The 27423-nt window shown below is 24.4% G+C and overlaps 1 protein-coding gene across 1 annotated transcript; it reads right to left on the bottom strand.

Moving 5' to 3' along the window:
• Positions 1-151: 151 nt before the first annotated feature.
• LOC145837095 (dynamin-1-like) lies at positions 152-27373 on the bottom strand. Its single transcript, XM_082944867.1, has 24 exons — positions 27241-27373; positions 23801-23891; positions 23245-23321; positions 17904-18053; positions 16813-17016; positions 16475-16573; positions 15757-15917; positions 15430-15572; positions 14748-14883; positions 13990-14124; positions 12689-12760; positions 11921-12007; positions 11072-11142; positions 8577-8634; positions 5165-5278; positions 3501-3628; positions 3162-3279; positions 2512-2603; positions 2151-2280; positions 1860-1970; positions 1599-1714; positions 1379-1436; positions 937-1016; positions 152-792 (listed from the first exon to the last, which is right to left on the bottom strand). Exons 1-24 carry the CDS (start codon positions 27311-27313, stop codon positions 780-782), a joined length of 2517 nt encoding a protein of 838 aa, XP_082800993.1. The 5' UTR covers positions 27314-27373; the 3' UTR covers positions 152-779.
• Between the last annotated feature and the right edge of the window lie 50 nt (positions 27374-27423).

The raw sequence follows: 27423 nt of genomic DNA, 5'->3' as shown, positions 1-27423 counted from the left end.
AAAAATATAAGCTTATATTCAATTTTAAATATAACCTCATTTCATTTGTTTGGCAAGTGTGATTTATTTTAAATACAACAAATTAATACGGTCTTTACCAAGCAGAGAGTTATAGAATTAATATACACATACAGCCTTTGTTATACTTTTAAAACGAATTGTTATACTCAAGCAGAAAACGTAACTTTCTACTAGCCGTGAACTATAATCAAAAGAAAAAAAATCATAAACCTATTGAAGTCATAGTTTAAATTTACTTGGGTATTGTGGTACGGTGATTCAGGAGTTGTGGTCACATAAGTTACTAATTCAAAAAAGTGTAAGAATTGATAAAAAGATAAAATACGAATTAAATTAAGTGAAAACTGTGACATTATTTATTGCAGCGATTATAAAGCAAACGAAAAATACCTCAATATAATTATAGAGAAAAAAAATTAAAATACGGTCTGACATCATCAGTTTAAAGGAAATAAAATGTTGCTTAAATTTAAAAGTTTTTATTTAAAAGAACACAATGATCTAATCTATAATAAACAAATAATCACCAATATCTTTTTTGAAAGAATTATAAAACTATACATATACAAATGATGACTTTATGCTTAAAAAACAAAAAAATATTAAGAATAACGAAAAACTAAAACAATAAATCAAATAAGCAGTAATTTTTACATAATCTATCAAAGAACAACGTTCAAAAGTTAAAAATTATAAAGATGAAATAAAATAGGTAATCATTGAAGTAGAGTTCTACGTTTGCTTCAATTTGAATACTTTTATCGCGGTCTCCTGATAATAGAATATCAAAATAACTATTTAAACTAAATCATTAAGACTCAATGAAAATAGTTTTAGACAATTTGAGTAAAAGAAAATTCATTAAATACCAAAAGTAAAATAAACTTATTCTACCCTATAATTAAATATACATACCTTGGTACTTGAGGAGCGCTCCTCTGCCCGTTCGGTCGACTTGGAATCGGAGGTCCGTGAGATTGAGGGGGCCTATGAAGCTGAAACAATTTTTTTTGCTAAATACCAATACAAAGTGTTATACGTGATAAGTAGCTATGTAAATTCTCAAGGACTGAATAGTTTGTTAGATCAAGTGAGCAACTAGTTTCTTAAACGAAAAAACACCATTGGTATTTATTAGTAATCTACCTTTACATAGCAAAATTCTGGCAGTTTTACAAAAATATTATAACTGCAGCTCTCTTTTCTGAAACTAAAAACAAATGTTATAAAATTGGGATTAATTAAAAAAATAATGTAATTGCTTTATAAATTGAAAACATAAGATTAAAAAATTGTAAATTTATATTATAAATATACTATAAGCTTGCTACGAGTCGATAAAAAATAAATAACATACTTGAGGCGGTGGAGGTGCACTTCTTGATATTGTACCTTTGTTAGAAGCTGGTCGTTGTCTGGTTACATGCATTAATTAAACAAATCATAAATTTCTAAAACAAATTAAAAAAAAGCATAAACGTAGAAAGTTTCTATTTACGTAGTTAGAGAAAAACTACTATTCCAAAAATTTAACTTAGTTTTAACACATAAAAAATTCTATTTAGTGGAAAACAAACACAGTAGGTGGGGGTCTTCTGTTTGTGCTTCTTGTTGGATTTTGCTGAACAGAAGAGGTTGTCTGTTCGGGGATCCACGAATTGTCCACTGGAGGCGGTAGTGCAGTTGTTGTTGTCTGTTATATTAAACTAGCTTTAATTTTCAAGAAAAATTTGAACTTATTCGTTACACTACACTATAAGTAAGTTTGTATATGTCGGTTCAACTAGTTTAAAGTTTGCTTATTTACATTTAGGTTAGTTTATTGCTTTTTTAAATACCTTCATATTGATTTCTCCAATAATTTTAAGAGCTTCGATGAGACTATTGTAAGTTTTAACCATTTGGTGTCGCCTTTCTGCTTCTTCAACAGCTTCTTCCATCAAATTCATCTACATAAAGTATTATTAAACTTATGAAAAGAAAATTAAATGCTTATAATATTCAATTTATTATTAAAAAAAATACAGTTTTTTTAAATAATTTGTTTATTTCAATTCAATCAGAATAAATCTACACTAACATAAAACATAAAATTATAATTATTAATATAATTAAAAAACAAAACTTACATTGGTTTCAGCCTCGTACAATTTTACAAGTACATCATTTTTAAGAAATTCTTTAATTCCATTAACCATAAAATGCACAATTGTTTTCGGAATTTGACTAGTCGCCCATTTTGTCACTATTCTCATGTAACTGTTTATGAATTATTGCTTATTATTACCCGGAAATTATAACTTGATATTCTAAAAGATAAATTTAATGAAAACTTGTTTAAAATTTTTACTTATAGTAAAAATGAGATGTGTAATAAAAATTTAATAGCTAAAATCTCTATTTACAATGTAGTTTTATTTTTAATGATAATCTTAGACTCAAAGTTGTAAAATGTATAAAATAAGTTAAAAAGACGTTTAATTTAAAAACCTGTCAACAAGATTACGAATAACTTCAACTTTTTGCTCCACGTCCTTGTCAAGTGATCCAGCAAATGGATCAGAAGAATCGTAGTCATTTATCTTCATAAAAAAAATTAGTTTAAAACTTTTGTCTTGGTACTAATTTTAATTAGAAAATTTATTCATAAATTACTCATTTTGTAAGGTTTATTTAATATTTTTGTTTAGATCTCGTCAGAATAAGAGTTGATAAAAACTTTCGTTAGTATAGTATAAAAAATTCAAAGTATATAAAAAATAATTACGCCGTAAAGAATTAAATGTAAAACAAGTATGTGTTACTTGTTAAAACTTAAATTAAGCTATTATTATCAAGTTTAAGAAATAATTAAAACTTTTTTTTTTTTAAGATTTTGGAAAATTTACTTTAAAACTGAATTGAAAAAGTAAAACATTATAAAAATACGCAACAATAACTACACACTATTTAACTTATACACATCTTCTGGTTTAGAAATTTTCAGTCTTAATAAGTAGCAATTTTAGAACAGAACTAAAGAAAATATTAAACAAACTTTTTAAATTTTCAATTTGAGTGTGTTATGTATTATTTTTAATACTTGTAATCAATAAGTATAATTAGTAGAAATTAATATCAAAATAAAGTTTACTACTCACAGGGTCAGCAACGGGTTTAGCTTTACCCTGATGAAACTCATCAAAAACTCCAGCTCTTTCAAAGGCTTGCTTCCAACTGTCGAGTTCATCGAGGGATTCACAAGACAAGTCAAGAGATCTGGTAAGTTTGTTATCATTCGAAGAATAGTTTACTTAGTTCAAATTTAGATCTTAAAATATTCACAAAAAATAGAACAATAAAAAGACTTACTTTTAAAGAAACTTTTACAACTATTAGACATAAAGAGACTACTGTAATAACTATACTTGTTGAAATAGTTTTTAAATTTAAGTTTGTCTGGTACAAAATAATATATATATACAATAACAAAAAAAAACCTATAGTCTTTATAAATATATCGAGCTGAAGTGCTAAATAAAGATAATCCAGGCTTATTTCCAAAATTTTTTTCTATATTTCTTATTTTCATATTTTCCATAGCTATCGATTCTTTTTTATCTTTTTCCTAAATAAATTTTTGGTTTGTTAAAAGCGTACAAACATATGTGAAAACAAGTTGAAACCAAAAAAACGTTGTTTTAAAAATATAAAATTATATTGTAAAATATAATACATACAAAATTGAATTTATGACATGAATTACATGACAATTTAAATCCGAAAAATTCAAATTACTTCACTTTAAATTCTGACAATCTAAACTAAGATATTTAAAATCCTTTATTTTAAAATTCCAAAATTTCAACTCTGAATAATCGAAATCGACAACTTAAATTCCAAAAAATCAAATTTAAAATTTCAAATTAGATAATTTTTAAAATCAATCAAGACAATTGAAACTACAAAAACTAAAATTTTGACATTTCAATTTACGTAAATTTTAGCTACAACAGCTTTATATTAAACTTTTACGTAGTATTGATATAGAAAAATTATTATTGGTCGAATTAACGACTACTCTAATGTTTCATTTGTTGACATTTCCACTTTTTAAAATAATTATAACAATTTTATATTGTAATTTTTATTTTTTTTTAATTTTTTTCTTAAATCTTATACTTGCTTAGTACAATAAAGTATAAATCAAAAAATCATGTTTTATATAGGGATTTTTTCACTTTTTTAACTTAAAATAAATGTTTCTAAATAAGTTAAAGTTCATAATTGAATTAAAATATATAATTTATAGTAAAATAACAATTCTATACTTAAATTAAAATTCTATATTTAAATTTCTTTATGCATGACATTTTCTGATTAGTTGAAACAAAATATCTTAAATGATATGTAGTTTTTTAAATAGGTAATAGCTTATTTGATTTTTAGAAATTTTCAATTAAAGGCTTTTAGTATGTAAAGTAAAAGTATCAAGCAAAAAACTACTATATTTTTATATGGTATCATCTCAACTTCTTTATATGAAGTATAAGTTTTAATTGGTTGCGTAATTTTAAACGTCGTAATTCGAATTGACATAATCTGATTATGTTATATCAGGTTATTGAATTATAAAAACTTGAATTTTTGGAATTTTAGTTGTAGAAATATGATAATTTAGAATATTTTTTTAGTTATGATTTATTTGAATTATTGAAAATTTAACTGTAGAAATATAAAACAATACCAAGTTATAAACAGTTTCAGATCTATTTTAACAAATTATAAAGTTTAGAATCTTAAAACTCTTACTATTTGGATTATTTTTAATCAAAAAGTGGGAACTTTTATTTGTATTAGTTTTATTTCTGGTAATGTGAGTTGATAAAATATTATAAACTGAAATTCTATATGTGAACTATAAAATTCGTTGTTTAAAATTTAATAAATGGAATTTTTGGAACTTGTATTGTTGTAGTTTAAATCGTCGAATCTATTTGAATTATCGGAATTTAGTGGTAGAAATATAAAGCTTGTAAGTGTCATAAATATTAATTTCTTCAATTAACTTTAAATTTAAATGTCAGAAATTTAAATTTCATAAATTTAAATTGCTGTGGTACACAGCTGTCTACTTGTAAAAACTAAATACTTTTAAGCAAACCTCGTCATCTTTGTACCACGTAAGATGATTAGTAGTTAGAACAAACCAAAACTCTTTTGCACCTCCTCTCATAAAACTGGCGTTGTGATTTGTCATGTTACCTTTTTTTATCACCTAAATAAATTATTGTATTTAGCTAATAAAGTCAAAAAATATGAAAAACAAATCTAAAATTATATTAATGTTGTTGATAACAACTAGTTACACATTTTTATTTGGAGATTCTTACCTAGAATCTCAAACGATACTGACTTCAAAATTTTACTTGTTGTAAAAATTACAAACCTATATTATTAACAAGCATTTAGATAAAAACATCAATAAAATAACAAACAGGTGACATAATTTCTAAGTGCACTTCTTTTACACGAATAATCCTAACCATAATCTTTATCACCTTACTTTTAACACAGTATAGCCAACTTTTACACTTCTACTTATGATCAAACCACTTCAAATTCGACCCCATAGTCTTAAACTTTAAAAATATAAATAACATTTAACACCAAATATAAAACTTAGTTACCATATACTATAATCAATGAAAATAATTTTAAATATTATACTTAGGTCCTATATAGCACTACTGGATATGTTGTTTTTGTAATAATTTAAGAGAAAAATAACAAAAAAAGATGAACATTTTAATTCTTCAAAGAGACTGGCTTCTGGTAGATGGTGACTGCTAGAGTCACTGATGTCCCTTATGTAAACTGAAATATTTAGTTGTCTAATATGTTTAGTGTTTTCGTTATGTATGTAACTTGGTGTTTAATCTCGTGCAATAAATTAAAACCAACACTTTTAACAGTACTAGTCTTACATTAAGGCCACAGAAAGGATAAAAAGGTCTTTATCTAGTATTATTTTTATATTAATAACTAAGCAACCAGTTTTTACTTTTATAAGACTAGAAAAAAAAGATATCTTTAGTAACAGATTTGTAAATATATAAGTTTCTAGTGAAAAAAAACCTCACTTAAAAACTGAAATTTGTTTACTAAATATTTTTCTTTTTTAATACAGTGATTCCTCGCTTATCCTGCCGGTTTAAGTCGAGAATCAAATTTATTTATTTCAGCTAAAATCAATGCTTTACTATAGATACATGTCAAATTTAATTTCTACAACTAAGCAAGCAGTTTATAATTACGTCCTAATTCTAACACTTTTTTAAAACTTAGTTTTAAAATTCATTGCTTTGCGCTCAGTAAAAAACGTGATTTATTAATCATTTGCAAGCTTTCTTGATTTTGCTAAGTAAATTACATACTTTTGACACAGTCAACATATCTGGTCTATAAAATGAATAAGACAGCAAAGAAAAGAAAACGAATTAAATTAACAGTTGAAAAAAAAACTAAAACTTTGCGATATGGCAAAGAATAATGTGCCAAATCTGTTATAATAAGCAAGTTGACTTTGGATGACATTTTGAGAAGTGAGGGGGAGTTTAAAAAGTTTAAAGCTGAATAGGAGGAGCTGGGACTAACTATAGCCGATGAAAAAGCAAAAAATAGAGGGATGCTACATTGCTAGACAGTACCCTTAACATTGGATTCGTCAGCAACATGAGAAGGGCTGTGCAGTAACTGGTCCAATACTGTTAGAAAAGATTTCCTCCGTGTAATTTACAGTAAACGCCTTTTTCAGCAAGTACAGGGTTTGAATGGACGTTTGCAGGAGGTTTGGCTTGCGTAATGTCAAAATATGTATTAATAAATTAATTTTAGATAGATCATCTGCTAATCAATTCGAAACGCAAAAGTTCTATCAAACAAACTTCCATTCTTTTCTTTTTATAAAAGAGTTTTGATATAAGTTAAATTGTTTACCGTGTATTTTATTCTATCATTGCACAATGTAAATGAGGTAAACTACTAGAAAAGCGATATTTTTTCTTATCCGGCTAAAGGCTAATCCAGACATAATTGCATAAAAAGCTTGCCCAATATGACCGGATAAGCGAGGAAGTATGTCCTAAAAACTTGAATTATTTTTCTAAAAAAATTACGAGGAGATATATTTTTCGTGATTTTTATTTTTTTACTGTTTTAGTTTTCTCCTGCCATAAAGAACCTATTTTACTATCCGACTTTAAACAGTTATATCTTAATAAAAATATGAATATTAAAAAGTAGTAAAATCATGTTGTAAACTTTAAACTCTAATCTCTACAAAATTAGTCTAAGTTGTTAAAAAGTGATTTACACTTTATGCCCTTAAACGACGTAGCCTAAAAGCTTAGTTGTAATGGCGTAATATACAAATAATAAGAATTTTTAAAAGATTTTTTCTCAATTTTCAATAATTTTTTTGGATATGGCCCCATTAAAATTTTATAAGAGTTTAAGTTGTCTGAACTTGAATTGTTAATATTCAAACTCAAACCTAATTAGACTGGAAAATGAAAAACATTGCTCATTAAGACATCTTTCAGAAACACTATCTTACAGGGTGGCCATTAGGGTGCATCTGTTGCCCCGACCTTGGAACTTAGCAAAGTTTAATTTTTTGACGTTGGGAAATCACATAAATAGACAGCACAAAAAAAAAACTTCCTAGCTTTAAGCCTCGTGGAGAAAATTACCTTTAAAAATTTGGTTTATTTCGGTTTATTTAAAAGGGGAAAAAAGATTATTTCACAAAACAATTATTTTCTCCTACGTTTTTTGAGATAATTACCTGAAAAGATTAGGGAATGTTCCATGCCATATTAAGAAAATCCTGTTTTAACAATGTTTAATAAAAACAAAAAAATATAAATTTTAAAAAAAAATAAATAAAATAACTATAATTTTTCGTGATTTTTGCATAATTTTATATTTTTTTAATTTTGTTAAAACGCAATTTTTCAAATATGGCATGGAACATTTTCTAAACGTTTGAGGTAATTATATCAAAAACCGTAGGAGAAAATAATATTTTAGTGAAATATTTTTTTCCCCTTTTTAATTAAACTGATATAAAGCAAAATTTTCAAAAGTGATTTTCTCCACGAGGCTTAAAGCTAGGAAGTATTTTTATACTATAAAAAGCATTTTTTACCTAATTTTTTTTAAAGGACAAAATAACCTGTACATCTAAAATGAAAATAACAAAAACCTGGAAGAAATTTCAAAAAAATCAGTCGCCTTCCTATTGCTATCACTTATATAATAATTCATAAATAGTATAAGTCATATTTTGATAGTTTAGCTATAATCTTGAAAAGTTAATTTATTAGTTAACTTAATAGAAATTTACAAAATTTTGTTTAATTTTACTATCGACCTCATTCTATAATTCGTATTTTAATTATTTTTTGAAATAAGACAATAATTTACTATAGTTTTAAATATCTGTGAGCATATCTGACTACTGTTTGAGAGTAAACTTGAGTATATTTAGTAAAAAACAATTTTAAACCAACTTGGTTAGCTTGTTTTTCACTAGGCAAGGACACTCCGTCAGCACCTTTCCTTGCTGCACTGTAAAAAATTAAAAACTTGTTTTACACACATTAATAAAAGTCTTCATATACATTTAATTAGAAGTCTAAAACCAAGGACATTAGGTTTAAGTAAGTAGTATGAATTCAAAAAAAAGTTTAAGGTCTTTTCTTAAGCTTATTAATAACAAGTTAAAACTACTATTAGCAGTTATGCTGTAAAAAACGTGAAAAAAAAGACTTACAAAGTGTTATAATTTAAATTAGCCTGACTTAAGTACTTTTTTAAACTTAGGTTTCTTCAAGATTAAGTTCAAATTTAGTAAAATTCAACGTGATAAAAATTGAAAATATCTAAACATTTCGAATATAATCAAACTTTTTAGTATGAAATTTAAGGGAATAGGGGGTCCGACTTTTTTGTTTCCTAAAAATAACTTATTCTTATGAAAGCTTTAAGTACAAATTACAAGCTAGTTTTTATAGAATAAAAAAAAATATTTAACTTTTGAGATATGGTACTTTTTGTAAAAAGCTTCCAATACAAACGTATGGGCCGCAAATTTTTCGGAGTCAATTTTCTTGGAAATTTAAAAAATCACTAAAAATTTATCTGCTCTTTCATTTTTTGAGCTAGAGACCTGAAACTTTCAAGTTTTATAGTTTAAAAGACTTTGAATGTTGCGTTTAAAAAAATATTATAAAAAAGTGTTTTTTTTATAATTTTCAAAATCAAAAAAATCCTTTATGTGAAAATTTAAAGAAGATTGGTTAAAAAATGAAGGAGAAGAAAGATTTCTAATGAAAAAGTCCTTTTTTAACGTTTTTGGTTTGCACCTTCCATTAGGAACTTACTAAGGTCACCGACTTTGATCGTTTATATTTTTCAAAAATTATTTGGAATTTTTTAAGCGGTTAAAAATGTCTGATAGCTAGAATAAGCTCTTTAAAATAAAATCAACTTTAAAAAATCAAGGTTAACCCCCCTATGCCCTAAATTTTAATATAAAACAACAGACTGTTTTAGTTGACTTGAAGAACATTAATTTAAAAAACTTTAAATTTTCAACATCTATAAACTAATTTCGCAGTAACAAAAGAAAATTAACTAAGATTTTTTAAAATTATATTCGAAAATAACGTTTTCTTAAGATTGTCTGAAAAAAAATCAATTGTACATTTGGTTATCTAAAAACAAAGTAAAAATATTACTACTAACTTAAATTTATTTTGATGAATGCATTGCTGATACTTTAAATAATTTGAAAAAAATAGACTATAATATTATGCGATATACAATTTTCACAAAAAAACCCTGTGCAGTCTTTTTACAAAATATTTTTAATCAGATTTATTTTTACTATATTTCGTTAATGGATTTTTAATTTCTATTGAACTTTGTGAAATTACAATTGAATAACATTTTAGGAAGAAATGTTTTTACATAACAGTCTAGTATGCACAAAACTTTTCATTTAGTTATCTACACTGCACAGATTTGAAGAGTTAAAAAACCACAGACTAAAGCAACTAATCATCTACTATTGTTTACTTTCAGTAGTTGAAAGACTAATTTATTTTCAATTATTGTAAGTTTACTTTTATAGAACAAAGTTTGATTTTAAACAGTTGTTGTGTACATTTTTATAAAATTTATATTGCATAGTATTTATAAAAGTAATAAAAAATAACTTGCTATAAACAGTGCCGAAGCAGTATCATAAAAGTTAAAAATAACAGATTAAGATATCATATGCCTTCTGTTAGCTTTTAAAACACTTAAATCTTACTTTTGGCCACTCAAAAATATTTCTTAATTTAGACCTTTTTTCCTTTAAACTCAAAAGCATTATATTAATATACTTTATTACACAACAAGTAAATTTGATCACCAACAATTGAGTATATGTCTTAGTCAAGACATCACGGGAAAAAATCCAGGGAACTCAAAGTAGTAAGAACTCTGTATAATTCATTCACTAACTCTTTTAGATACATGAAATTAGCAAAAGATTTTCCTTATTCACGCTTTAGTGATTACATACTACATAGAACTGTTCACATTTTATAGGCAGTTGAAGAAAGTATTTGTGTGAAATAACCATTTGCTTTAATTAACATAAAAACAATTATACTAATTTTACTAAAAAAAAAGAATAAATATCTAAATCTATTATTTTCAACATAAAGTTTTCTTATTAGTTTACAAGTCAATTCGAATAAACTAAACAAAAAGTTTACTTAGTAAGAATTTTTTTAATTCAAATTGCCTGACTTGAATCAATTTACAGTCTATTTGTCACAATAATTTTTTTTCTATTGTATCAATATCATATTAACCTAACAACAATATCATTTAAATTATTGAGTATGTATGGTAAGTAATATCAATTGGTACTACTTTAATCTAAAGTTGAAATCAACTGTAAACAGTTAAAAAATTACATAGAAATATTAACAAAACTTAAAAAACTAACTTCGCAAAACCAATAAAATCCGGATGGTTGGTGTTGATGTATCCATCTTGTACTTGTATAAAAAGTTCCATCTAGCAAAGTACAAATATGGTATATTTATGTTAGAATGCTTAATTTAACAAAAACTGAACTAATACTAATTCACCTACAAATATACGTTTATCAACTTTAATGATTATTTAGTACGAATATTTTTATTTTTTATTTAATAACTTCATAATAATATATTTTACAAATGTATACTGTAGTAGTAGAAATTTTACAATTTTAAAATAAAGAAGTAAAATATCCGTAACATGTTCTAATACTAATAAAAATGTATGCAGTAAAAATATTGGTAAAATTGATAAAACTATTAACTAAAATATTTATTATTGTTTAATATTATTATCTGCTCAAAACAATAAGTGGTCTTCGTTATATATGCAAGGTTTTTATTTAGCCTACTTAGTTGTTACAACAAATTAACAAATAAAAGTTATTTTTGTAAAAATACTTAGTTTCCTGTTTTGATTAGGTTTACTATTAAAAAATTCATTCAACTACTACAAGTACAAATAATTTCAAAAATTAATAAAAAAATTCATAAAAAGATAAACTATAGTTTCAATTTAACCAATTTTTCTATTAAAGAACTCAAGTAAGTTTTTAAATTCCATAAAGAACCTATAAACTCTTCAATTTAAATAATTACTTTGATTTAAGTTAAGATAAAAGTGAATACTTTTAAATTCCAATATAAGAAAAACTGTATTACTTGTACTAAATATCTGAGTTATAAAACAACAAGCTAAAATATTTACTATTTCACTAGATCGAAATTAATGATTGAACTTAAATGTTAGTTACCATATCTTTCGTCTTAAGCTCTTGTTCTCTGAGGTATTCTACAACAATTCTGTCTGTTTCTTCGCGCAGCATTGGGTAGGTGTTCATCTGTTTTTAAAGTTAAATTACCAAATTTTAAAATAGCATTTCAAATATTGTATTTAAAAGAAAAAAATTGTAATTGAACTTAAAACCTTTTTGATTACGTGCTTTAATATACTAGTTTTGGGTAATTTCGATTTTTTTTTACTTAATAAATGACCTTAAATCAGAAACTGATTTATTACAGCCAAACTTTTTTCTTTGTACAGCATCAAAAGATTAAAAATATTGTAAGTTTTAAATACAATTTCTAGACAGTTTTAATGATAGAGTATTTAAGATATTTAAAATAAATTTAAATAAAAATATTTAATTAAGTTAATAGGATAAGAACAGTGATCATCAATTAATATAACATATTACATTATAACATACTCCTACGGTACAAAACTTAACTTTTTATAACTAATCTCATTATATACAAAGTAAAAAAGATACACATAGTTAATTGCATAATAATCTTTTGGTTAATAGTGATAAAGTAAAAAAGTGACTTCTTAAATTTAATTAAAAAAAAAATTCCATTAGGTAGTACGAGCTGTAAAACTTTTACTTGATTAATTATCATTTTTGTTCAATTTTATAATACTGCGTCGAGTGATTGTGTTATATGTGAATTTAGTTTTACCAAACTATTTGTATAACAAAAATAAATGAATTTCTAGTATACAATATTACATTACTTACAATTTCACTACACTTGGTGAGAACATTGGTAATTTCTGTCGAAACCAAATCAACGCATTGTTTTGCTGGTATCTATAAACAATATTTTTTAAATGCTGAGAAAATATTTTATAATGACTAAAATACTATACAACCATAAATACAATGAATTTATAAACTTTAAAAATACTTTTAAATTATTTTTTTAATCATTTTAAAAAGGTTTTTTTTTTATAACTTATAATTAAGGATTTACCGGATTCGAACATTTTTTCAAATAAAGATCTGGTCGGGTCCGGGTAGTTTAAACTTTTAAAATTATAAAACTTAAATTACATCTCAAATAAATACATTTTTATATATCAACTATTATAAGATTGGGAAACTTTTCTAGTCGGAAAGCCAGATTTACCAAAAAACTTTCTCGCAGGTAAGACATTTTAAAATATTAATCTTGGAGGCGGAACTGTTTTAGAAAATTATACTATAAACATGTTTTTTATCTTAGAAGTAAAATTGAACTAAAATTACCATTTAATATGCACTACTGTGTACTAAAAATCAAAGCACTTTTAGAAAAACTTGTTATAAAAAAGATAAATTTTAGTTGCTTTGCACAAGTTGTTTTTGTCCTGAGTCAGAGGTTTTGGCTTAGCAAACTGGATACGACCCTTGGGCCATAGGTTTTCTATAATATGCTATAGCTAATAATTGTATAGAAGTAAAATATAAAACACTTTTAGTTTAATAATTTTCAATACAATAGAGATAACAACATACCGTTTACTGGTAGTATGCGGTCAGCGACTTATTTGTTTATATTTTTTACTTGAGAAAACATAAAAAATATTAGTATACAAATTTATAAGTATGAAAAAAACTATCTTAAGAGCGAACTGTTTTGCCAATTTATTTTATGTTGTTAAAGTTTGTTGTTTAAACAAATTTTAAACTGTTCTTAATGATAATTATGCAGAAGTAAACATGTCCCTTTAAGTCTATGTTGAATAAATCCGACCAGCAATGTACAAAAAGCTGCCACATTTAGCCCATTGACAAGAAAAATTGTATAACATAACAGTAAAAAAGTTTAAAAAGTTAATTTAGTTAAGGAATAAAAAAAATAATTCACAATTTATAAAAAATTTATAAAAATGCTAGATGTTGTATTTTGCAGAAGTTTGATTTTAACCTAAAATTACTTTACTACAAGTCTACTACGTTACTTTTTTAGTTTTGTTAATAATGACATTCGTACTGGAATCGTTAAATAAAAAAAAACATTGACAAGCAAAAAAGTGATTATTTTAATATAAACAAACCTCAATTTTTCTTATTTGACCTCTTACAACTTGTTCAAATGCCTGGTCAGGAGTAAAAAGACCAGTCCTAACAGCATTGATATTTCTGATTACTAAAGCTATTTCTTTACGCAATGTACGTTCGTCGACACCAACCTAAGGATGTTACAAGTATAAGTTGTTTACACGTATTTAAAACACTTATTAATCAACAAAGTTCAGCTGGGAAAAACATAGTGTATGAATCATTACTAGCAATTTGAATTTAAAATTTTGAAATAGAAAACTTTTAATGACTTAAAACTATATTAACTTAGGACTTTAAAAACTCAGAGATAGTTGTTACAAGTTAGGATAACAAAACATAACTAATATTTCTACTATACAAAGCTCACAGTGTGTACTATATTGAATTAAAACTTATCAAAACTACTAAATTTATTTAGACTTTATAGCTACAGAAATATTTTACAAATTTAGTTAGAAAAAAATCAAGCTAAACTATATTCAAAAAGACTGTATATAAACATTTTTAGTAAATTTAAAAGTTTTTAAACTTTTTAAATCATAGTGAATACCATGCATTGTTTAAATTTACGGTAATTTATTTTAATTTGGATTTAATTAAAAATTATTATAACTAGCTGTAAAAATAAGTAAAACTAGGTAAATTTTAGAGGCTAGCATTTTTTTATAGTAAATAAAATAAGAAAAAGTCAAGCTAAATAAAATTTTATATTAATATTTTTTAAAAAACTATTTAACAAAACTTGCTATACTTTAGTTAGAGCAGTTGGAAAAGTGTGATAAAAAATTGTGTTCATCTTGGCACCTCCGCTCAGTTCTTTCTGATCTAATCCTGCTCCTATTCCTTCAATTAACTTGTTAAATGTGTCAACAAAAGTTTGCACCATTCTGCAACAATGTTTTAACTGAAGCTTTTAAATAGTTTTATCATTTGAACGTATTTATGTTTTTTTGGTTGAATATATATTTTTAAATATATTTTACATTCATTAAAATAATAAAAACTTTTCTTAGTCAATGAAAAATCATGAAATCAATCAACCAATGAATAAATAAATTAAAATTGTTGATTAAATATTAGTATGGAATATAAAAAATGTTTTTGGTAAAGACATTAAACGTTTATACTAAAGCTTTGTGCTAAAACTATTTTAGTTTTTATTAAAAGATTTTGTTTGATATTAAAACAAAGAGAACTATTGTGTAACTTTAAAACAGTTTGCATTAGACATATCATTTTAAAAACTAAAAATATTTTAACATACCTTTTTATACTGTTTAATGATTGTTATTAAAAACAGATTTCATGTAAATAGAAAATTTTTTCTTTTAGAAGGAAATTTAATTAAATGTGTGCCAACAATATTGTAAATAAACTAAATCAAACTTATAAGCATTTTGTTTAATTTTAAATTATAATAACAAATAAATTACTTGAGCATGGTTTTAGTTTTCATACTCGGGTCATTGGGATCATAATCTTTATAATTTGCCACTTCTTTTTCCATTTCCTTTGCCTGCTTTTGCAGTTTATTGCGCAAACGAGGCAATGTGTTCTTGATATGACCAGTCAATTGCTAAATAGTTTTTTCATTAATTGTTGCTAACCTTAAATTTTATTCTATATACATTTGTTAAGTATTTTATACTTACTAAACAATGAACATTAAAAAAAATCAAAATAAAAACATTAGCTTTATTGTACAACAATTTACCAACTTTTTGGACAAATTTCAGTGTTAATAGAGATTTAAGACAAACCTGGTTCAGTACTTTTTGCAAATAAGAGGTTCCCATTTTATCAGCCATATGCCTGTAAGCTGCATGGCCGAGAAAAAAACGTCTTTCAGCCTGCAACGCCGCCACTATGTCTTTTTTACCCATAATATCTTTTTGTGATCTGTTCACAATTCCTATGTAACCTGATCGAAAAAATATTATGTAAATTGTTCTAACTTATAAGAAAGTTTACATTAACCTTATAAGTGCTATTCTAAAGCCTTAAATTAAATTTATTAAAACAAAACTCTAGATTTGTAACGATAATACTTCAGGAGTTAATTGTTTTTCAGTAGATACTTTTGTTTACTTGACAAAAGTACTTTTACATTGTCAGTAGATGCTAAAAATTTTCTCTATATACTTTATTGTCTTCTTTAACAAGCAGTAAAAACAAAAATGTAATGTTTTTGCACCCATACTTTTTTTGTATAACTATCAATTTACACAAGCGAAGACTATATTCTAAACCACCACAGATAACTCAGTAACTTTACAACAAGAAAATTAACGTGATTTGTTTTTTTTATAAATCTGCAAAAATTATGTATTATGTAGTTTGAAACGCTTTTTACTTGGTTTTCTGATTTCACAAAAAATAAAGATTTTTGGCTGCATGACAGTATGTACTAATAAGTTTATTACGACAATAGCAACATAAATAAAAACATTTCAACATATAAAATGCAAATTAGAATACCTCTTCTTAGTGGTAGTAGTTTGTTTTCAAGTATAGCCCTGGCATCCGTGCCTTCATCCATAAGATCAAGTTTCGTAACTACACCAATTGTACGCGCACCTGTTAAAAGTACTTCAAAAGAAAAATTTTGAACCTTTTTTTACTAAACACTAAATTTCCAAGACTTTTTTAATTTTATTATGGTATGTTGAAAAACAAAAACGAAGTATTATTCTAAGGACTTTTTAAGTAGTGGATAACGTCGTAGTAAATAAAATTTTTGACAAGTTACTCTTTTATTTAAAAAACCCATTGATAAACTTAGTTTAAATTATGTGACATTAATGTATAACTTTAACCTTGGGGATCATATTCTTTTGCTATTTTCAAAGCATCTGAGTTAGCGAGATCTGTGTTGGCAGGGGAAACAGCCAAGATAAGGCAATTATCTTTAGCAACAAACTGAGAAATCATTCCTTTGATTTGAGCTTCGATGTCAGTGGGTTGGTCTCCAACTGGCACCTTAGTCATTCCGGGCAAATCGACGAGTGTTAAGTTCAGCACTGGTGATTTAAAAAGACATTAGATAAAATTGTTTGTATATTGCTTATTCATTATCTTAATATTATAAAATATGAAAAATATAAAAACTTTACTGAACCACTCAAAAACTTTTCAAGTTGGAATTATTCATTTAATTTGAACTCTTAACTAACAAAAATTTATTTTTGTTATTAATTTTAAAACAACTTTTAATTATAAGGTCATTATAAATGATAAACAAATATTTATACAATAAATATACTAATAAGTATATAAGGTAAGTTTTAATAATCACTATTTATCAATGCCTTATTTATCAATAGGTTGACATTGCGTTAAAACTGTTATTTGTACATGATTCAAATTTTTACTCAAAGCATTCTGTTGTTAAATAAAAGACATTTTAGCTCTGCTAGTATTGATCTTTTATTACAAAAATATTTATCTCAAAAAGTTTATGTTAAGGATCAGAGTGATATGTTTACACAACTACGAAAGTAGTTTTAAAATCTATTTTAATTGAATGAATAATTTTAATAAATAGCTTCATTATTTGTTCATTTTAAGGAATATATTCATTAGTGGTCAGTACCTGTAAATATTATATTTTCCAGTAACTAAAAACTTTACTATAAATTGAAAAAAAAAGAAAAGGAATTAAGTTGTAAAGCTAGGCTTTAAATGTGATGCCTCTAAATCTAGATAGAATTAAATTAAAGCTTTTAAATATAAATCATCATTGTCAAAACTCTGAAAATAGAAAATGCTAATAGTTGAAACTTAAATGTTGAAAACAATCTAATTGCAGTTTTAAACTTAAAGTCGCATTGAAAATACAATTTAAAATAACTAATACTTTAAAATTTAAGAGGAAAAGAAGTGTAATATAATAAAGAACAGAATAAACCATTAGGTGAATAAACTCTGAGGTTGATGGGTATGGAACTAATTCCTTTGTTGCTACCTGTCATTCGATCTGTTTCATCTTCAATCTCTTTTCGAACAGCATCGAAATCTGTAAACTTTTTGTTTTTGCAGTGCAAAAACTCTGCCCATTCTGCAAAATTTATCATTTATAAACAAAACTAGTTTTATTTTACATAAAAAAGTCTTTTAAAGTTAACTTTTCACATACAGCTTTATTTTTAACTATACAACTATGTTTGCATATATTCAGAAAAAAAAAGTTTTTATCGAATATCTTTTAAATAAATTTAACAATTTCAAAAAATTTTTAAATATATTAACACTTTTTAATTTTCCTTTTTTTGTTGATGATTGTTTTACAAAATAACGTTAGGAAACATTTAATTTAAATTTCGTTTAGTAATTTGTTATTTTCACATCAATTTAACTACTAAAAAAATCTTAAGTTTTAGAGTAGCTGAGTTAGCCTGAGCAAGAAAAAATCTTCTGTATATATAAAATTCTTTGAAATAAGTTAGGTAATAGTTTCTATATTAAGAATTATATTATACTCTTTACATGAAACTTTGTAAATTGTCTCTATAGAGAAATGTTACAGATTAGTTACTTTAAGAATAGTATATAAAACCAATAAACTGTTCCGCATTAACAATAAAGATAAACTACCAACCCTGAATACGAACAACAAAATCAATTAATTTGTATGTTTTCGTAAGCAAAAATACAAGGGTAGAACAAGCAACAATCTAAAAAACAGAACTAATCAACAACTACAAAAAAGTTTATTAAACAAGATTAGGTTATATAACAGCGAAAATAAATTGATAAACTACAGAAAATAAATAGTAGTTCGGCAATTGGTCAACATTTAACCAACAATTCGAAATTTATTGAAAACTATACTGTGGATAATTCAAAACATATCAAGAGACTGTAATGATTTTCATAAAAAACTTTAGAAGAAATTTACTTCTTAAGCCTTAAACCAGAAATATGCATACAAAAGAAATCTGTCTGTTCGACCACATTGTTTACTTCTTAAATTTAAGTTGATAAGTTTTATGCTCTATTTACTTTAGTAGTACAGTTGTGTTACATTTTTTTTATATCACTGATTTAACGTTTACATTATCTAGTTAATTTTTATAGTTCTGTTAAACTTTAATAATTTTTTTAAGTTTTAAAGTTTCCAATTATTACTGGTTAATGTTATTACAGCAATTTTAACAACAAATTAAATGCTGATGAAAGATGTTGAAAAGTACTTCTATTTATTTGTTTATATTTAATAAAATTCAAAAGCTGTGTTTTAGCTACTGAATTAAATTGTTAATTTTTTATTTGTATTTAGAAATGATTAGTGTAACATGAAGCTTAACTTATTTAGAATTAAACTGTAAAATAAATTTACCTCTAAACTATTATAAAGTTTTCTTTATGCAACAAAAACTTTTTACGGTTATTAAATAAAACTATAAATAGGTTACTCAAATAGACTTAAGAAAAAACATCAGATAAATTTGTAAATAAACAAAAACAAATGTTTTATCTATTTTAAAAAATTAATAATTCTAACTTTTATTTTATAAGATATTAGAACTATAACGAAACTATAAATAAGCGCATTATGCAAAGCTAAATGCTAACTTGCAATCTGTTCAGCTGTAACTGATTTTACACTTAGTTATATAAATTGTAGTAGACATAATCAAATTAGTTAATTTATCTTAGAAAAATAATTGAATTATATTTCAGCTGATTCAATCCGAAGAAACTTATCTTTAAAACTTTAAATTCAATAATGAAAACAATGTTAAAATTATGAATTTTTTCAGTAACAGGTTGCAGGTTATCATTAAGTAATGCATTTAGTTTTTAGTTAAACCATATTTTTAATATTTTTCAGAAAAAAGTTAGGATTTATAACTTTGTATAGTAGATCAACATGTATTAAAATTGGATTAAATATAAACATATAAACAAATTTTCTCAGTCTTTTTACAAAAACAAAAAACAACAGATACAGATATATTTCGTTTATCATATAAACATTTTCAATTTTGTTGAGAATTAATTGCTTTTAGAGATAATAAATGTTTAAATTTTTAGTTTGGTCATGTTTAAATCAGGAATTAAATTGAACTTTATCTAAAATAGTACATAAGTATGTAAAATTGTTTAACAATTCAGTGTAACTCATAGCTTATTAAATTAAATTTTAAAAAAATATGATAGTAAAATTTTTTTGAATTTAAGTAGACAAACTATCACTTGAAATTTGTTACTGTAACTAAGGCAACTATAAACAATAGTTGTAAATAAAAATTTAAAAAAAACCCTAAAACTAAACTTAAAAAAAAAAACTCTGTATATTGCTCGAGTTATTGTTTGAACACGTTGTATAAACTAACTTTTGATTTAGTTATCTGAATCCACCATTGTTCAACAACACCAAAAATATTTCTTACTAGTCTCTCTAAAAACTGTACATTATATGCTTCTTCTATTTTTTTTTGGTATGTTTTCTTTGTGAAAATTTTTATAATGAACTACTAAAGCAAACTAAGGGAAGAACTAGAACTTTTGGATGTACTACACTAATAATAAGATTTAAAAAAAAGGGATTTAAAATTATAAATCATATAAAACCCACAGCAAAATCAGCAAAGTTCCTAAATGGCAATTCTTACCACCCACCACATGTACCCAGAGGGATTATTTTATCTGAAGTCAACTGACTAAAAAAAATAAATGAAAAAACAGAAGAATCTGAAAATGCACTTATCAACCTGAAAACCAAATGTATTAAATCAAATTTCAACAAAAAGTTATATATAATACATTAAAAATATAATTAGAAAAAAATAAAGAAGACATAAAAAAAATATTGAAAATATATCAAAACTGACTAAAAAGTCACATGGGCAACAAGTTTTAAACAATTTATAAAATTAAACAAAGAAAACTATGTAAAAATACAAACTTATTATGATTAACATAAAAAAGAACAAAAACACTAAGGAATTTATTTGAAAACAAAAAAAATTTATGAAAAAAAAAAACAATGAAGACCATAAAACAGCTTAACGTGGAAAATGCGCATTATGTAAATTTTGGGAATTATAAGAAAAACTATGATACAAAAAACAATAAAAAATATAGAAATAAAATTACATTTAAGTTGCAATATTATGGAATATATGCTGCAACATTTTATAAAATACAGTGAATTGTTCAACAATTTTACATATTCAAGTACATTTAATAGAGTACAATTTTAATTCCTGATTAAAACATATCCAAACTAAAAATATATTCATTAGTTATTTTTATAAGCAATTAGTTCTCAACAGAATTTAAAATGTTTATATGATAAATGAAATATCTATGTGTCTGTTGTTTTTTGTTTTTGTAAAAGGATTGAGACAGTTTTATAAATGTTTTTTTAAACCAATTTTATTACATGTTGATCACAATATTCAAAGCTGCCCAATCTCTACTATATAAAAGGCAGACTACATTCAAACAATTCAATTTTTGTACAGTAGATAAAAAATTTACTTTCTTGTGCTTACTTTCTTGCTTATCTTACTTAGTAAGTCTATCTGACAAATTCATATATAGTTTTTTTAATAACCTTAAAGTATTTTAACTAGCATCCAAATCTTTGAGAAAATTTATTAACAAATTTATTTTATAGTCTTATCTAGGGGTGGACAGTGTTTTTAGTTAACGACCCATATATAGTAAATTTTAGTCCTTGGCGGGCTGGAGTAGCTCAATAACATTTCATTCACAAAAACTACCAAAGTATCAAATTATTTTCGACAAAATAATAATTATAGATGTTTTTTTTGCTTTATCTTTTAAAATAAAATTTTAAAACTTTCTTAAAGTTGTACCTGTGGCTTTTTTTCTGTTCATTTTAAATGCCAGAATATGTAATGTAAGTTTCAAAATTTGATTTAGTGGGCAAAATTTACATTCTATAATCCGCAGACTTATTTGAAATATCAAATTTGTATTTATCTCCTTCAGATCAAGTTGATAACTCTAAATATTGCTTTTAAAATAAACAAAATATATATTTGTAATAAATCGAAATCTCTAGAACTAAGTATTTTAAGTACTCAAATAATCATAACAACAAAAATTTTTACTACACAAGTACAACTAACTAGTACTAGTTTTATTATTCCAAAGAGTTTTCTTGATAAATTTATTTTTAAAGCTTTTTATCGGTAGGACTAAGTTGATAATAAGTTGTTTTTATTAAAAAAATAAAAACAAATGTATTTTAAGGGCATAGGGGGGTCCGACATGTTTGTTTCCTAAAAATAACACTGGATCTTATATGAAAGCTTAAAGAACAAACTACAAGCCAGTTTTTATAGAATTTAAAAATATTATTATCTTTTGAGATATTGTAATTTTTATAAAAAGTTTCCAATACAAACGTATGGACTGCTAATTTTTCGGGTCAATTTTCTTGGAAATTTAAAAAATCACTAAATACCTATCTTCTCTTTCATTTTTTGGGATAGAGACCTCAAATTTTCAGGAAACGTTTCTTTTATAGTTTAAAAGACTTTTAATGTTGGAATTTTAAAAACATTAAAAAATAAAAATTTTAGATAAAAAAAAACAAAAAAAAATAGGTAGTTTTTTAATTAAAATTTTATTTTTCAAAATCAAAAAAATTCCTGCATTCAATCTTTTTCAAATTTAATAATACACTTTCTGTGAAAATTTGAAGAAGATTGCTTAAAAAATGAAGGAGGAGATAGATATTTAGTGAAATGGTTTTTTTTTTGCGTTTTTAGTTTGCTCCTTCCATTGAGAACCTATTGAGGTCACCAACTTTGACTGCTCATATCTTTATAGTACTTCGATTTTTTTCAAGCGGTTAAAAATGTCTGATAGCTTAGATAAAACTCTATAAAATAAGATCAACTTGTAAAAATCAAGGTGGACCCCCCTATGCCCTTAATGAACTCTTCAGATAAATTAATGTTTATCATTCAAACATGAAATTTTTGTGTATAATATAAAAACTAAGTATTTTTTCACCTAAAATATTTACACAAAAAACTAAAGCAAAAAATAACACTTAAGGTACAACTTTATGTAACTAATTTACATTATAATTACCAAGTTATCTCTCAATATCACTCATTTTTAACAGTAATGAGGGTAATGCAATAAAAGTTTTGGTACATAATAAAACAAGTGTTAGCAAACTGTATGAAACTAAACTGATTAAAGGGCAGTCATGGTAATAACTAAAATAAAACATGTTTTTTACAAATTTTAACACAAACCTGCACCCCTTGAGTTGATAAGTTGCAAGACAAGAGGACGACGAGTCACAATTCCTGAACCTCGAGGCAAAAAATCCCTGTTTGTACAAAATAAGTTTAAACTAAACATATAAGCAGTTTATAAACAAAATATTTAATATTTAATAAATGTTATTTATATTTATATACTGATGAAAAACTTAAATTGAAGAAATGTTTGTTTATATAGCAACAACCAATCCCAGTTTAGAATATATTTTAAAACAGATTACATAAATATTTTTCATTAATGCAATAATTTAACAATTTTTTCAATGTTTGGAATATACTGCCAATGGTTGTACTTAAAGTGAAAATGTAAAAACAATTTGCAGCTTTAACAAATTAGTTTAGTTTAATAAATTTATAAATAACTAAAATAAAAACAACAATAATATTAACTTTTAATGCGGTATGCTCATTACAGACTATTATAGTTCGAGAAAAAATAAATTCTATACAAATAAAATAAAAGCCTTTTTATGAAATAATCAAGTTAAAGAAAGAAATGTTCACTGTTTTTACAAAACAAACTCACTTTCCAACGAAGTTTTCAAGTACACTACTTTTTCCAGCACTTTGCCCTCCTACAACTGCTATTTGTGGCAGATCTATTTCAATTTGAGAACCTTTAAAAGTATAAAACACAGATTTAATTTGGCTAGTTTGAATTATTATTTTTACATCTTAAGCTTATTTCAGATCTTAAACTAAAGCTTTTGAATAAATAAGATAAACTGTTTAATCTTATTCTGTTGAACAAATTATTTTAACAAAGTAACTTTTAAAATATATATATATACAGTCGTCTTTGGATCAAGCTTTAAAAATAATTTGCGAAAACTTTACATAATAATTAACATTTTTATGGGCATAGTGTATGGTACAGACATAGTAATTAAAAAATACATGTTAATATAAAAGATTTTTCAACTTACTTTGAAAGAATAATTTCAAATTTTTTTAGATTAATTTCAAACTCAAAAGTAATAAATTTTACTAACTTTAAACAGTATGTTTAGGAAAATAATTAAGGGCATAGTAATAAATAAGGGCATGTAGGATTTTTTTTATTATTAAGTACTTCTATAATTGTAACATTAAATGTGTTTTAAACTATAAAATGAATGTTTCCTGAAAATTCTAGCTTGAAAATAATTAAGATATATTTTTACTAACTTTTTAAATTTCCAAGAAAATTGACAATGAAAAAATTGTGGTTCATACATTTGTATAAGAAAATTTTACAAAAATGTTTACATCTCAAAAACTATTTAATACTTTTATATTATAAAAAAACTGGATTGTAGTTTATACTTTAAGCTTACATATAGAATCCCATATTATTTTTGTAAAAAAAAATGTTGGACCCGTATGACCTTAATAACAAACTTAAAATCAGCACACAACCAGCTTAATAAATTTTAAACTTTTATGTTACCCTATGAAATGTTTCTAATATTCTTATTTAAAAATCAAATATAAAGTATAGTTTAGGAGTAATGACTACTATATATAAATTAAAATGTAAATATTTAAAGAATTATGTATTATGTAGACACTAAATTCTAAAAAACATCAAGTAGATGACTAAAAATTAATAAACAATAAATTCAGAACAATTTACAAAAATATCAGTTTAATATAGTTTTTTGCCTTATTTAAATTTCGAATCTCGATTTTAAGTAGATTCTACAAAACACAACATATATTGCTCAAAATATTTTTAAAAATCTTATATATATTCAGTTTTGAATTTATCATTTATGATAACTTTTCAATTATAAACTGTCATAATAAATGACTAAAATAGGTAGGTGTCAAAAATGTACAAAAGGACATTTTTGCACGACGCTATTGCACAAAGTAAAAACAATCTTTGTTTGAAGGCTCTATTTTGCACAAAGACACTTTTGCATGGATTAAACATTATTAATATTTTTCTAATTTGTTTTCTTTTTATATCATCATTATTACCCCTAACCCTTACCCTAGATCATTTTTTTTTCTTTTTTTTTTTGTCGTTTTTTTTTTTACTATCACTGTTACTCTTAACCCTTAACTTTGGTTGGTTTCCTATTTTTATAATAATTATTATTTTTTCTTTATTTTTTTTCTATCACTTTTACCCCTTACCCTTGGTGGTTTTTATTTTTATCATTGTTTTTTTACTCTTTTAGTTGCTTTTCAGATTTTTTATTCAATATAACTTTTTTCCATAAGTGATTATGAGTTTTAAATATTTCTGATAGAAGGCACAAACTAAAAAGGGGGAAAAAATTCTACTCCGTCTATAATTTTTAAGCAATCGTTTTATATCTTCTTTATTTAATTTTTTATAAACTAAAAATATCTAAGTTAAGAGGATATTCAATTCTTTTTTTCTTAAATAAACAAAAAAGGTGATCTTTAATTTTGATCATAAAATTTTTATTATTGAATTATATTTTTTATTACTAAAAATTCTTCTAAACATGCACAGATCATGTCTTTAAACTTTTAGCAGCTTTTCAAAATACATAGGAGAAATACTTATAGAGACTTTTATTTATTCACAATTTAAGTTTGTTTCCTCAAAATTACTTATTGTACTCTCTGACTATAACAACTGGCTATTTGTGAAAAATATTTTTGAATATTTAAAAGCTGTAAACAGTGACATACAGTTAGTAAAAACTCCACAGATTAAGACAAGTTGCAAAAATAATAATTCATTTCCATATGACTTAAATTACAAGCATTTAAAACAACAGCATTATATTTTGAAACAATCTTATCTACAGTTTTATAAATGAGTTTTAACTACTTATAAAAACTAAGAGTTTGACCAAAATTTACTTTTAATTAATTAAACTTACTAGAAACGTTTTTAAACTAATATACTTGTTATACCTAGTGCTTAGTATATTCACATTTTAAATACCATTTTAAATGTTTTAAATATACAATAAAACAGGATTGCCAAAACTTTTTTGAAAATTTGTTCCAGGTCTTCTGAATATCTTTCAGGTTTAAAAAATTAAGCTTTTTAATCCATTTTTAGTACAAACTTAATCTTGAGTTAAAAAAAACTGTCCTAAATAGTGTCACAACATTGAAATTTTAATTTGTTAAGTAACTTTAAATTTGTTTTTAGCAAAAACAACAAAAAAAGTTAGTCTTTATGATATATTTTCATATCTCATCAAAATTTTGTGACTTAACATGTAAAAATAGTTTTAAATTTCAGGTTGTCTTGACCATCTTTAGAGATTTTTATTTGAAATTTAGGTTTTTTTTTGCCTAAATTGTCAAATTCCATATTTTTTGGCAACCCTGAACGAAATAAACAGTAAATTTTAAAAACAGTAATAAAATATAATACTAATTTTTTGTTTTGCTGCAACTAAAAATACTATTACAGTAAATACTTTTGGATCTTCAGCAAAAATATAAGTACAATTTGTTAAAATATATAAGTTCATATTCATAAACTGCTTAAAATTAGTGAAATAACTTAAAATACAGTGAGAGTTGCCACTCATTTTTTCAAAATTTTTTCCAAGTTTTCAAAATTTCTTCCAGGTTTTTAAAAGTAAACATTTTTGGGTCTATTTTTAGTCTTAAGTTAATTTCTATAAAAGAAACTGTGTTAAATAGTACAAAAACATTTAAAAGATGCTGTAAAGTTACTTTAAATGTGTTTTTTAATAAAAAATTTTTTGATCATGACAAAAAAATCTTATTTATATGATAGATTTTTTGTGTCAAATTGAAATTTTAGTACTGAAAATGTTAAAATTATTAAAAATTCCAGGTTTTTCTAGGTTATTTTTGCCTAAATTGTCAAATTCCAGGTTTTTCAAGGTTTTTCCAGGTTTCCAGGTAAAGTAGCAACCCTGAGTGTGTCAATCAATATCTCTTCAACATATAAATTTACCTCTTGACAAATACTAAAATTAACAAAACAAATAATCATAATAAACAGCTTTTACTTACCAGACATAGTGAACGCATCTTGAAGTTTGTTTACCAGTGGTATTAAGGCCTCCATACCAGAATTTCCTGCCATTTTAGATTTCAAACCAAGCTATTTACAATTATTAACAAAGTAAAACTTTTTTAAAACGCTGAAACAAATTTTTTTTAAATATACAAACAAATATACAGATACAAAACAAC

The sequence above is a fragment of the Thalia democratica genome, chromosome 5 (genome assembly GCF_965202585.1).
Source record: "Thalia democratica chromosome 5, ktThaDemo2.hap1.1, whole genome shotgun sequence".
NCBI lineage: Eukaryota > Metazoa > Chordata > Thaliacea > Salpida > Salpidae > Thalia > Thalia democratica.
This window is presented reverse-complemented; position numbering and strand designations above follow the sequence as displayed.